The sequence below is a fragment of the Chionomys nivalis genome, chromosome 2 (assembly GCF_950005125.1).
Source record: "Chionomys nivalis chromosome 2, mChiNiv1.1, whole genome shotgun sequence".
Classification (NCBI taxonomy): Eukaryota; Metazoa; Chordata; class Mammalia; order Rodentia; family Cricetidae; genus Chionomys; species Chionomys nivalis.
This window is the reverse complement of record NC_080087.1, coordinates 60482311-60497006: the sequence shown is the minus strand read 5'-3', so window position 1 is coordinate 60497006 and position 14696 is coordinate 60482311. Positions and strand designations below refer to the sequence as shown.

Genomic DNA, 14696 nt, shown 5'->3' with positions numbered 1-14696 from the left:
CAGCCAATGACGCGGTGGGGAGCGGCGGCAGGCAGGTGTGTGCGAGCCGCCGCCGGACGCAGGGCTCGGGCCGAGCCGCTCGGGCCCACGCCGCCCGGACCCCCCAGCCCCGGGACTCCTGCGTGTCCTGCGGCCGGGTTCCTTCAGGAAGTGACAGGCCCCCGGGCGGCGCGACCATGAGGCCGCGGAGGTGAGCGGCGCGGGGGATGGGGGGTGCGCGCGGGTAAGGGTCCAGCACGTGAGCAACGTCGAGCGGAGCCCGGCGCGGCGGCGCGAGCGAGGGGAGGGCGGCGCCGCCGGGCCCGGCGCGGCGGCTGTGACAGGTCCCGCGACGAGTGGCGGTGCGGGGGGGAGCGCCGCAGCCCGCCGCCCGCCCGCTCGCTCTCTCGCCCGCGCCGCGGCCGGCCGGCCCATGTACTTCCGGGTTCACACCTCCGAGGCCCCGCGCGGCGCTCGGGTGGGCGCGGTGCAGCCAGCGCTGCCGCCCGGGCTCGCCGTCCGCGGCTCGGCCGGGCTCGGAGCGGGCGGCGCGAAGCGGGCGGCCGGCGGGGGTCTCGCTCGCTCGCTCGCTCGCTCGCGCCGCGGTGCGGGCTCCGGGGATGCGGGCCGCCCGCCAGGGGGCGACCGCACCCGCCCCTCGCGCTCGCCCGCACAGCCGGCCGCTTTGTGCCCGTGGCGTCGGGGAGCCTGCCCGCTCGCTCGGTCCGGGTGGCGGGCGGCCTTTCATCAATTAGAATTGAGGATTTGAAGAGCACCGAGAAAAACAGATGTCGGTGGTGTTTGGTAAAGGCTAAAACCCGGGAAGAAATGCAACAGCGTTTACCGACTGCGGGAAGTGGATGCGGGCTCTTTGAGGATTTGTAGTCCGCAAACTTTTTAAAAATTGAACGTTGATAAATATTGAGTTTCCGAGTAACATCTTGCAATATGTATTTAGTTCCCTTATTGCGCAAATATCTCAAATGTAAGTAATAGTAAGTCCGCCATTTTGGATTGTTTCATGTAACAGGGTGAAATCTTAGGTTTTTTGAGTTCCTTACTATGATTTTTCGTATGTAGGTTTTAAGATTGTCGTGTAATATTGCTGTTCACAGACATAATTTCTTCCGTAAAGATTTTTTATTAATCGAATTGTAAACGCAAGAGAGGAATACACTGTGTTTATCTTTTATCGTAGGTTTTATTTCTTGGTCAAAAATAGTGTGGGAGTGAAAATAACATGACAGCTAGTATTACAGTGTGTCAAAACATTTTACAGTACTGCTGGAAAACTAAAAGTGATTTTTTTCACTGATCAGGAAGTTATTATCTTTTATTTTCGTGTGTGCAGATTAACATTTAGTTGAACAGTAATGAAAAACAGTCGTTTAAAACAAAATTTAAAAGCCTACTAGTAAATTATAAAATATCATGATTTTAACAAATCTTCCAAAGAAGGCTTTAACAATTAAAATTGAGTTCTTGGAAATGTATGTCACATTTTGTAATTTCAATGAATGTAAATTTGTAGGATGATATCTCTCTACTGTTTGAGTAGATTCGATAGAGGATCTGAATTAGTCTGTAGGTTAATAAAAGAATATGATGTATTCAGTTCTCCATTTAAGTTAGTAATATGATCCTTGTTCATCTTGAGGACAGTTCTCAAAGAAATATTTATTTTTTTATTAAATATAATATTGACTTACCCTTATGTGTTTGAGCTACTGAAGTCTAATGTGCCTGGTTTTTTAAAACCTTTAGGAATTAAACTGCTGTGGGCTTTTTTCTAGTACAAGAGGAAGGGAGAAGATTCCCATGAGTAAAGAGTTTTAGACCTTCCAAACTTGCAAGTAGGATCAGCTGATTTTTTTTGATAATAAAATAGCTTAAGCGTTTAAGGAACTAAATATATTTAGTGCAGATTGCTGATATGAATGATCCGTTTGTAGATGCTTTGTAATAGATTTGAAACAACATGATCTGATGATTATATTGCCACTTAGCCTTTTCAAATAATAGAGGAGTATATTTTCATATACATTCTGTTGCCAATCTCTTTTGAGAAGGAATGAAAAATTTGTTATGAAATTAAACATGAGTTCAAATTAAAAAATATACTGGGTTGGGAGTCTTTGTAAGTGAAGTAGACTGAGATTTAAAATGCTTATGCTTAGTTTTCTGAACAACTTATTTTAAAGAGTGTTGCACATGTAAGTTCCCAAACTCACCAAACTTTGAGTAAATACAGTGGGTAAAAAATTTTATTTTTGTGTTGACCATATTGAAAGAAGAGGTTTCCTGTTTGAAACTTAATAATTATTGGTATCTGATCTTATTGTAACACATTTCTATAATACTTTACAGTTCATAGAGAAGAAAATAAGCTCCCAAATAAAAGATATATACATGGCATTATTTATGTACAGGGACTAGCGTCTTTAGAATAATTGAGGTGATACCACATTTACCCAAGCTCTGATCAGAGGATGGCTTATAAACATCTTAATTCATAGTTAAGATAAAAGAAAAACAGGAATATGGAGATGGTCAACTTAGAAGTAATTAAAGCTACTGATCATGAAAGGAACATCAAAATATTTCACTAGTAAAGGGTTATTTCGTCTATTTAAAATTTTTTTTTATTTTAAAATTGCCAAATGGTTACAGATGTTGTATTTAAATGCTTTAGGACCCCTCTTGCTTTTCTTGCCCTTCAAAGGTAATATATTTTCTTTATAAACAACCACAGTTTTTGATGAATTTACAAGGTAAGCAGGAATTTATAGCGTGTCAAGCAGAACGATGAAAATTACTTCTATACAGCTACTTAAAACTGATTTGTTCATAAATATCTGGAAATATGTTTTATAGGATTAGGATTACGTTGGTTTAAGAATTTATCGTGTATATACTAGGTGGTATTATGCTGAGTTTCTTTGGCAGGATGCCTGTGAAGTCGCTGACCACAGTGCTGAATCAAGACAGCTATGTTGGTCCCTGTTCAGTCTAACTGAAAATTGTACACAGAAACTGTATGGGGGTTTAAGTAGAAATGAGAATATATGTCTTTTAAATGTAATTTAATTTAGTTAATTTTTCACCAGGTTGTATTGTAATCATCCAGAAGATGTGATAGAGAATTGTTATCTCCAAAGTATATTAATTTACTGTTCAGCATTGATTTTGAATAATATGTGTAAAATCAATAGGATCAATGCTAGAGGTTTTTTTTTTAATTCTTTGAAAACTGCTGCTTCCTGTGATTGAATTTTAAAACTAAGTTAATTCAGCCATTGAATTAACTTAAAAAATTGTGATTTTAGTTGATGGCAATGAAAGATTATATATTTTATTTGCAAGTTGTGATTGAGGTTTATATTTTAACACCATCAAAATTAGTATCAAAATGTGTAGTTACCAAATTGTAAACTATATGTGAAATAAATTCTACTTAGAAATAATGAAATGGGCAGTTTCCAAAAGAATAGAAATTTTGAAATAGTCTTTCTTAAATTAGCACTTTGGAGAAATTAATTTTCTGTTGTTTGAGGCAAGACAAACACCAGGGTCTCAGTGCTCCCAATGACTCATGATGCATTGTCCTCTACATTGTGACAGGAGCACTGATGTGAAGCCCTCAGAATGGACTGGCGTGCAGTGTAGAAACTGTCTGCAGAGCCGTGTCCTTATGAGCACAGTGACTGTTTCTGCAAGAAAAGTTCTCTTTTAAGCATAGAATGTTGACATTATTTTCTAAAAATAGAATGGATTGATATGCAGGATCATCAAATCAGGGGCCAAAGGTGACAAACCAGGACAAGGGACATGTAGCTCTTTTTAAGCATTCAGTTTTTTCTAGTTTTTGTTTCGTCCATGTTTGAAAAAAAATCTTAAATTTATATATATGTGTGTGTCTCTCACACACACACATATATGACCCCAGTGTTGAATGAGTAGTTTCAATGATGGAAGAATGTGGTTCAAATTGTTTAGATATTTCAAATGAATGTTTATGCTGATTTTTATTGTTGTTTGTTTGTTTGTTTGTTCATGTTTGTGAATGCCAGAGCTCAGTTGCTACCTTTTGTTTTTCAGATAATCCTTTATGCATCAGTGACTTAAATTCTTTCAAAACATTTCATTACGATATTCTAGACTACATGTGAGGGTTAAAACTTTTTTGGTAGGTTTAAAATTTTAGAAATCTATACATGAAAAAAGTCTTGTTTTCTCTTAGTTAAAATGCTACTCATTTTTTTATAACATGACATCATTACATTAGGTCATTGTCAGTGATGTAATCACAAGCATTGTTTTTATTTAATTAGAATATTTTTAAAAATGTCCATTCCAACTATTTGGAAAAGTTCTGGTATTTATTTAATTCTGTCTCTGTTAATATAAAAATTTCAACATTATCAGTGTATAGTCAAACTGAAAGTATGCCAGATAAAATGCTGTTAACATTTTAATTAAGTAGAGCCATTCAGTTTTACTTGGAATCACTTCGTTTACTCCATACAAAGCTATTTTAAAGTTATTCTGGGGCCTTCAAATATCTGGTGATTAGCTTGATAAAGAGAGAAAGTTTGCCACTGTTTGATTTTTCTCTTTGCTCTAAAACAAATTTTGCCATTTTTCTACTCTTAAATGTGACTGTTTAGTTACATAAAACTATTATTTTTATCTGTTAGAAAGCACAGACATTTGCATTAGAAAAACAATTATGTTATATCTCATTTCTATTGTTTAAATTTAAGGAGTTGTGTTTAGCAATAAACTTTTGTTTGATGGTCCTTCCCTTCACACAGTCTTTTTTTTTTTTTTTTTGGTTTTTCAAGACAGAGTTTCTCTGTGGTTTTTGGAGCCTGTCCTGGAACTAGCTCTTGTAGACCAGGCTGGTCTCGAACTCACAGAGATCCGCCTGCCTCTGCCTCCCAAGTGCTGGGATTAAAGGCGTGTGCCACCACCGCCCGGCTCACACAGTCTTGACAGTATGCTGGTTGACTGACTGAAGTTTTTATTTTCTAGAATGAATTATTTATTTACAGCATATGAAGAGTTGGTAGACATGAAGCCAGTAAAATTTCAGATTGAAAATTGACTGAAGAGTTAAATTCATTTTTCTGATTCATCAGTATTATAAATATTACCCTCATATTATAATATATTATAAATTAACTTTTATACTGTACATATAAAAAATAATTTTTAGTCGGGCAGTGGTAGTACTTGCCTTGGGAGGTAGAGGCAGGGTCTCAGTGAGCTTAAGGTCAGCCAGGTCTACAGAGCGAGTTCCAGGACAGGCTCCAAAACTACACAAAGAAAGCCTGACTTGAAAAGCCAAAAAAAAAAAAAGAATAGGAAAAGAAAATTATTTTTGACTTTGAGTTTTTTCAACAGTAACATGAAATCTTCCGTTCTCATCTTAATTTTTAAATGTTTCATGACATTTTCTTCTCTTAAAATTCCAGTAACCTGAGATTTTTTTAAACTGTAAAACTGCATGTATTTGTGTTTCATTTCAACAACGTTAGAATCTTTACGTTTGTATGATTGATATGCAATGTAAATAATGTATCCAGTTATCGCTAAAGTTACAGAGGATGTTTAGTTGAGTTACAAGGTCATTTATTCAGATTTTAGATAGGATTTGAATTTAGTCTGTTAATTAAATTTGTAACAAATGATTACAGTTTGATTTTAACTATCAAACAATTTTAGAGCATAGTTTAAGAACTTTTGATAGAAGTACATTTTGATAAAATTCAGTTTTAAAATTCTACATCTAATATTTTGTTTATATGTATATGTTATATTTTAAGTTATTGTCAGTGTAAGTATTGTGCTTTAGATTTTCCCTGGTAGTTTGCTATATGATTTTTAACTAGTTTCCTTTAAAAACTTTTTCTGAGCTATTTTAAGAAAAATCATTAGCTGGGTGGTAGTAGCACATGCCTTTAATCCCAGTACTCAGAAGGCAGAGGCAGGTGGTTTTCTGTGAGTTGGATCCCAGCCTGGTCTACAGAATGAATTCCATGACAGCTAGGGCTACATAGAGAACCTCTGTCTTGAAAAACAAACAAACAAACAAACAAAAACAAAAATAAGAAAAGAAAAAAAGAATTCATTGTTGTCTATTTTGCTTTCCAGAAATGTATTTGTATAATAATATTTAAGACATATTGTAAATAGACTAATTTTTACTGTAAGCTGTAGGTTGAATATTTACAAAGTCAATATCTTTATATCAGTTTAGTCAGTGCCAATAATAAAAAATATCTAATATCTCAAAAGGATGGGGACTTGTGGAATAATCTTCCAATTGTGAATATTATTCTTGATTGCTAAATTACTTTTTGCTGACATAAAGCTAGTTTCTCTTTTATAAATATTAGAAATAAAAGTTAACAAGAAACAAAATTTGGAATAATATATACTAATATTTTTTTAATTTATTACTCTGTTTTTTTTTTTTTTTTTTGGTTTTTCGAGACAGGGTTTCTCTGTAGCTTTGGAGCCTGTCCTGGAACTACTCTGTTTTGTTGACTTAACAGTTTGTCAGTGTTTCAATGAATGACTTAATTCAAAGTAAGAATCATTTTCCTGTGCAGTTAATTGCCATAGTGGACTTTTACAACATATAACAGATATTATTCAATATTTTAACGAAAGCCATAAAGTTTAGGAGTATTTGTAATACATAGTGATTATAAATCAGGTAGTTCTAAAGCAGAAGTGATGTGTGTTTGTATGCATGTATATGTCTGTATGTTTCTCTATATCTGTGTGTATATCATGCTGCAGATTGAACCCAGGCGCTCATGCATGCTAGACAAAGTCTACCATCTAAGCTACATTCTCAGGCCCTATATATTTAAAACAAACTAAAACTGAAATTATATATGTACTTTATAGGTTCAGTACTCAGTAATCAGCTCACTTTGTTTTGAAAAGATTTTTTCCCTTTCATAAAAAAACCTAGGGAATTTTTTCTTTTTTTAGTTTTTCAAGACAGAGTTTCTTTATATAGCTGTGGCTGTCCTGGAGCTAGCTCTGTAGACCAGGCTGGCCTCGAACTCACTGAAATACACCAGCCTCTGCCATCCAAGTGCTGGAATTAAAGGTGTGCATCACCACCAGCTGATCACAAAAATTGTTGTTTAAAATAGTTTTCAAAGCTGGGTAGTGGTGGGACATGCCTTTAATCCTATCATTTGAAAGGCAAGGCAGGCGGATCTCTGTGAGTTTGAAGTTAGCCTGGTCTAAAGAGTGAGTTCCAGTCCAGCCAGCCAAGACAGAGCTATACAGAGAAACCCTGTCTTGAAGGGAAAGAAAAAGGAAGGAAGGAAGGAAGGAAGGAAGGAAGGAAGGAAGGAAGGAAGGAAGGAAGGAAGGAAGGAAGGAAGGAAGGAAGGAAAGAAGGAAGAAAAATACAGGATAATCACAGTGAGCTAAGTATACTACAGTCTCTGCTGCCACAGAGCCCAATGAAGTTGGGAGAAAGAACATCTTTTCAGAATGCTATTACAGGAAATTACAAACCATTATTACCTGGTAAAAGCATTGTACTCGGTAAAAAGTATAAAGAAGAGCTGCAAGGGGGATCTAAATGATGAACAGGGATTAGTCTAGTGAAATGACAGATATTCCAAAATCTTAATTTTAATTTAAAAGTTAATGGGTGTTATGTGAAGTATTTTAGAGAAATCACAATATTAAATAAAAATGCCCACATATAAAATAGCTGTTCTTTGTAGTACTATATGTATGCACTTAAATAATTATTTTTTGAAAATGAATTTTATTTATTTTTTTTGATTTTTAAAGACAGGGTTTCTCTGTGTTGCCCTGGTTTTCTTAGAACTTGCTCTGTTTACCAGGGTAGCCATGAACTAAGGGATCCGTCTGTCTCTGCCTCCCAAGTGCTAGGATTAAAGGCATGTGTCACCACCTCCCAGCTGAAAATGAATTTATATAATTGCATGTAACATTTACCTATCTCATTTCAACTGTAGTCATTCAGTAAATAGTGTATGGATTGATTATAATCCATTTTTAAACTTAATTCTATCTACTAACTTTTAATTTGGAAAAATGGTATGACATTTGTAATCCCAGCAGACTGAGTCAAGAGGCTATATAGCAAGTTTGGGGTTAGCCTGAATACAGAGTGATATTCTATCTTCAAAAACCAAAGGAAAGCCGGGCAGTGGTGGCGCACGCCTTTAATCCCAGCACTCGGGAGGCAGAGGCAGGCGGATCTCCGTGAGTTCGAGACCAGCCTGGTCTACAAGAGCTAGTTCCAGGACAGGCTCCAAAACCACAGAGAAATCCTGTCTCGAAAAACCAAAAAAAAAAAAAAAAAAAAAAAAGGAAAGAAAGGAAAATGGAAAGAAAAGTTGAAGACCTGTAAACCTCTGTTGATGCAGTCAGTGCCTTATTCAAGGTCCTGGTCCTAGTACAGCGAGCAAAGAAGACCCAGCATTAGTCAAATATATGAATTTTGTGTAGTAATTTTATTTTATTTTCTGTTGAAAAGCATGTTAATATCCAAAATATCTTATGAGTTTGTATAATTGAAAATTATGAAATTCAATTAATAATTGAAATATCTGACTACTATTCAAGTTACTTGGCTTTCTTTCCTTGGATACTTTGCACTTTGAATCCTCCATTTATAATTATGCATTTGTGAGTCAGGCAGGTGGCACACGCCTTTAATTGCAGCACTTGCAAGGCAGCGGCAGGCAGATCTCTCTTTAAGACAAGGCTGCTCTACAGAGCAAGTTCCAGGATAGCCAGAGCTACACAGAGAAACCCAATCTTGAAAATCAGGGGGAAAAAAAAGGAATTTTGGTACTGTGTCTCACTGTGTAGCCTTGATTTGCCTGGAGCTGTGTAGACCTGGCTGGCCTTGAATTTACAGAGATCTGCTTGCCTCTGCCTTCTAAATGCTGTGATTAAGGCATAGGGCACCATGCCTGACCTGGTACACTCTCTCTCTCCCTCCTCCTCCCTCCCTCCCTCCCTCCCTCCCTCCCTCCCTCCCTCCCTCCCTCCCTCCCTCCCTCCCCCCCTCCCCCCCTCCCTCCCTCCCTCCTTCCCTCTCTCCCTTTTTCTCTCTCTCTCTCCCGTCCCATAGCTTTCTCATTCATGTCTGGCAGTTCATAACTGCTTGTAACTGTAGCTCCAGCAATCTGACCCCTCTTCTGCCACTTTGGGATTCTACTTGCAGTTGTGCATACCTACATGCAGACACATACATAAGAAGAAAAATAAATAGGGTCTTATTCAAGGCTCTCCTCAAAATCAAGGTCCTACCTGGTTAGCTTCCTGAGTGCCTGGCTGTTCTTACAACTCCTGAATTAAATAACAGTATCTTGTCAGTTCTATGACAATAATTTTGCTTTATTAAATCTGACATTTATAATTTTTCCAAATTATTTGAAAGTTTCAAAAACTAGCCTCACTTATTTTATTTTTACATCTTTTAATTACGTTGATTTGAACTTTTTTGTGAGTATAAACAGGGGACTGAGTGTAGGCTGTGGACTGTTAAAAGTATAAGCCCAGGCTTTACTCAGATACTAATTATAATAGACACACATAAATCAATTGAGAAAAAAAGACTTGAGATACACCCAATGTAAAAGAGAACTCATTTGAATAATATTTACTGAAATTTGCTAAAGTTATAGCCTGTCATTGTCTTGTTTATTTTTGTTTTAAACACAGGATAGCTGAAGGAGTTAGTGCACAGAAGTTCATGTGCCTTTTGTTTATGTTCTTTTATTGTTTTCAAATGTTAATTAGTTGGTTTGTCCTTTTGTAAAAACGAAACAAAACTCAAGTCAACACAGTGGAACTCCATACCTGGGAAGGCCTCCATTTCCTTTGAGAAGATGTTTGATTGCAACTAAAGTATTTGCACCTAATAGTGTGTGTGTGTGTGTGTGTGTGTGTGTGTGTGTGTGTGTGTGTGAATATATAGCAGATTCAGAGTCTAAAACTTAGGTAAGGAAAGACGAACATTGAATGTATTAGGTAACTAGCTGCATGTTTCAACCTATCTGTTGTTCAAATTCTAATAACTGAAAGATAACTCAGTGGTCAACAGGATTTTCTCCTCCCAGGGCTATTACATGTGTGGCGTGTTCAATACAAATTTCATTGTGTTGTAGTATTTGTTAACAGCTGTGCTAGAGACATCAATACTTAGATTTTTTTCTATCTATCTATCTATCTATCTATCTATCTATCTATCTATCTATCTATCTATCTATCTATCTATCGGTTTTTCAAATCAGGGTTTCTCTGTGTAGCTCTGGCTGTCTTGGAAATTGTTGTATAGGCCAGGCTTGCCTCGAACTCAGATCTTCCTCCTTCTGGAGTACTGGCATTAAAAGTGTGCACCACTACACCCAGTTTAATACTTAGATTTTTTTTTTTTTTTTTTTTTTTTTTTTTTTTTTTGGTTTTTCGAGACAGGGTTTCTCTGTGGTTTTGGAGCCTGTCCTGGAACTAGCTCTTGTAGACCAGGCTGGTCTCGAACTCACAGAGATCCGCCTGCCTCTGCCTCCCGAGTGCTGGGATTAAAGGCGTGCGCCACCACCGCCCGACTAATACTTAGATTTTTAAAATGAAAAGTTTTTACTTTTAAAATTTGGGTTAATATGTATTTTATGTCTTTAAATATAGTTAATTTTTAATTAAATATATTACTACTCAAGTAATTTTATCTTTAAAATGTATTTGAAAGCCGAGTGTGGTGGCACCCAGTACTCAAGAGGCAGACAGATTTCTGAGTGTAAGCCCAGCCTAGTCTAAATAGTGAGTTCTAGGACAGCCAGGGCTATATAGAGAGACCTTGCTGCCCCACCCAAAAGTATTTGAAGCTAGGCACAGTAGGTCATGCCTGTAATCCCAGAGTTTGCCTGTAATCCTAGGATTTGGGAGACTGAGGCGAAAGGATTGTGTTTGAGGCTATCAGGAGCTACATAGTTGAAACCCCGTCTCAAAAAATTAGAAAAAACATTGTTTGAATGTAACAAAAGATCCATGATATAGGGTTATAATTAGTTTCCCAGAACATGATTAATTCTTTTATGATTTATCTTCTAGAATATATTTGAATAGATAGTGAAATTTATCAAGAAACATGGTATTGTTTATCAAGAAACATGGTATTGTAGGTTAGGTAGATTTTTAACTGAAAAATAATGAGTACTTAAACCATTAATCCCAGCACTGGGGAGCAGAGGCAGGTGGATCTCTCTGAGTTGGAGGCCAGCCTGGTGTACAAAGAGAGTGTCAGGATAACCAGGGAAACACTGTCTTGAAAAACCAAAACCAAACAGTCAAATAAAAATTTAAAGCTACATTCATAAAATTGTGATTATTGCATCTGAATGCTCTTGTTTTTATTTTTGTAAGCAAGTGTCCCTTGATAGTGGTTTACAGATAAGTTTGTGGCAAGTGGTTATCTAGGTTATTTTGTAAAGACCAGTTTGTAAGTGACTTCACAGAGTTAAATGTGGACATTTCTTGTTTCTTAATGAGTTGTTAAGTTACAGAAGCAGAATAGGTGGCTACTGTAGTAATGACTTGAGCTCTCTTATTTTAGGTACTTCCAAAGAAGATGAGGTCTTTCAACCAGGTTTCATCAGCCCCAGGTTAGTCTGTTTTTTTAATGAAATGTTTTACTTAATCTAATGCCTTGAGAGAGCAATAGAGGCATATGAGAGGACATGACCAACCCTAAGGATTTTCCACTTGGGAAAGTTGGCATCATATCCAGAGTAGTCTTTACAACTGCTCTTCCCAGCACAGTTGTGTGGGTGGCATGCTCTGCTCACCTGCCTTCTGTTTGATAGTGTTTGGCCTTGGGATTTTTTTTCTCTCCATAACTTGAACAAGACAGATAACATACTTAAACATGTATGGAAACAAATCCCTTGCTTATTTATTTCTGTGATTCCTGATAGATGCTAACATTTCTTTTGAGTTAAAGTTTAGATATGGTAGTGTTTTCAAATAATTCATTGTATGTAAAGTGGAAGTTTCATTTCATTAATCCAGGGAACTTTCTTTATTTTGCTCTTCACGTGTAGCTACCAAAATCTGCTTATTTTCCTATTGTAAATGGAATTGGTTGAAGTTAAACTCAGACTTAGATACGGAATTTTATTTTCTTTTATTATTGATTTTTGTCTGTAATACTCACTCTTATTTGATAATATTATGTTACTCTGGCATTTTCCCTAATGAATAAAAACCTGTCTGAGGTTAGTTGGTTTGTTTCCTTATCTTGTTTTTGAGAGAGGGTCTTGCTATGTGGCCCTGTGTGGCCTGAAACTTGCTTGGTAGATAAGGCTGACATGGACCACACAGAAATGTTCCTGTGCTGGGATTGAATGTGTGTGTGCTTGCACACCTGGCTCCGACTGAGTCTCAGATTAGTGCCCCTTAAGAGTTGTGATACACAAATATATAATGATTCATAATAAAATGATACCTTATTATTAAGTTTACTATTAAGGATTGTATAACTAGAGAAAGAAATGATCAGCTGTTTAATGGAAAAGCCATAGCAATGCTGCATTTTGGCAAATACTACTTTTGTGAAATAAAACTTATGTTGATAATGCTCTGAGTTTCATGAAAAAGAACATTGTTAAAATTTGATACAAAATGTTAGTGTAGCATTTTCTCTTCTTACTTTCGATTGTGGAGCTTTTCTGGAGGTAAACTGGCATTTTTCTGTTTGGAAAAAATGTTCACACCAATGTGTTAAATGACTGCAATAAAGTTTCTTGTCTGTTTCCTCTTGATGAAAAAGAGAGTTGGAGATGAGGTACTGCTTTCACCAAAGGGAGGTTGTTCCATAGGGTGGACTTTCAACAGAAAGGCTTTGACTACCTCTGGCACCCTGGCATCATGCAGTTGGTGGGGAAAGTGAGTGACCAGAGGCTGCTGCTGGGTTGGTGGGGCTCCCCAGATTTTAGCTGGATGGTTTTCCTCCACTGCTCTCTCTCTTCTCATCCTTCTCTCCCCACCTTTCTCCAACTTCCTATTTCTGTTATGCTAAGTAAACTCTCAGAGCAAATATGAAATAATCCTGAGAGAGCTAGACCACATCTTTTCAGCTGATTATTTGTTTTTATGAGATGAGGTTTTAAATAATTAACCAGTAAATAATTTTAGCGGAGGGAGAATAAATACGTGTACTCTGTGTTTTTCATCTTATAGACTCAGACATTTCTATTTACTATAAAATGGTCTTTGAATTATGAAGCATACATATACAAGTAATATATGTGGAAAATAGTGCCTATCATTTTTTCAAATTAAAGTTCTTTTGTGCTATTCTGAATAGTTATGGAAAGCTTAGTTATTACTACAGGATTATCCACAAAGTTACCATCTTAACAAACATATTTCAAGAAAATATTGAACATAACTTATGTTCAATATGTGAGAAAAGCAATCCTCCATTTTTATTTTTTTTATTGCAAGATAAAAATTTTACTGTAATGAAATTTTGCTAGTTTTTCAAAACATTTTACAAAAGGTGGCTTTAATATAATGCCCTGTTTATGAATTTTATTGTTTCAAATTTTGTTTTACTGCAAAAGTACCTGACACCCCCCCAAAAAAACCTTTACAAATACCTTGTTTGTGAAATATAAAAGTGATTTAAACGAAAAACTTAAGATTTATGGTATAACAAGTTCTTCTGTTTCTACAATAGTCTCTGAGCAATATAGTTAAAAAGGTATTTAAGAAAAATTTTAAGAGATTTTTGACAATTGTGAATAACTCTAAAAAGAAAAGTTGCTTGAAGTCAGGGCATTTTTGTCTCCCAGTTTAGAAAAAAACAAAACAAAACAAAACCAAAAAATTGTACGAGATCGGAATTTTGCTTTTGGAAACGAAAACAAACGCCCTCAGGTACTGGGGTACCTCTGCGGACATACTCTGTCGGGGGCTGCCTTCCTCTGACCCCGTTTTAATCCACTGGCGTTACTTCCAGCACCTCGCTGAAACTCAGGGAGTGGGTGCAATCGGATCGGTTTTCCAAGACAAGGCAGGTCAATAGCCTTTACCCAAACTACACGGGAAAGATTACGCAAGGACAGATGGGGTCCCCATATCTACAGGCCTTGAGTCCCCCCCCCCCCCCCCCCCCGACCTCCGCTTTCCAAATCCTCCTGAGAAAGGCGCTGTGGACGGACGTGTTTGCTGCTTGCCAGCTCCAACTGCAGCCTCCAGTTTGCTCATTTTAAGCATGGCGGGTGGGGGCAGGGGCGGGGACAGTCACTTCACGAGTTTCTCTTGTGTCTGGACCTTGCTTAGATGTAGAATATTCTGGCATCTCATAGGTGCAATTATAAAAGATACATTCATAAATTAAGTAAAAAGTCTGTATTGGGGTTAATGCTTTGTCCTAGTGGTGAAGATAAGGATTTTGTTTGTTTTGAAGAGCAAGATGACAGATGTTTTAAAGTGTCTTAGACATCAACTGCCTTCTGTGAAGTGACTAGGTTTCTAGAGGGAAGGTGGTGGAATGAAGCATAAAGGGTAGAGGGGTAGGACACAGAAAGATGAGGAAGTTGCTGGAAGAAAAAGGAAGGAAAAGGGCAGATATGCTGGCCCTGGAGTTGGGCTTGGGAACCCCGGGGGCAGGAGCAGCACAGGAAGGTGCTAGCTGC

General features: G+C 37.4%; 1 protein-coding gene across 1 annotated transcript in view; it reads left to right on the top strand.

The window, feature by feature from the left end:
* Positions 1 to 11623: 11623 nt before the first annotated feature.
* The window catches only part of Lin28b (lin-28 homolog B), an 86360-nt gene continuing 83287 nt past the window's right edge, over positions 11624 to 14696 (top strand). Inside the window, exon 1 of the mRNA XM_057762981.1 lies at positions 11624 to 11657. Within this exon, the coding sequence (XP_057618964.1) occupies positions 11624 to 11657 (34 nt within the window). The remainder of the gene's footprint in view (positions 11658 to 14696) is intronic.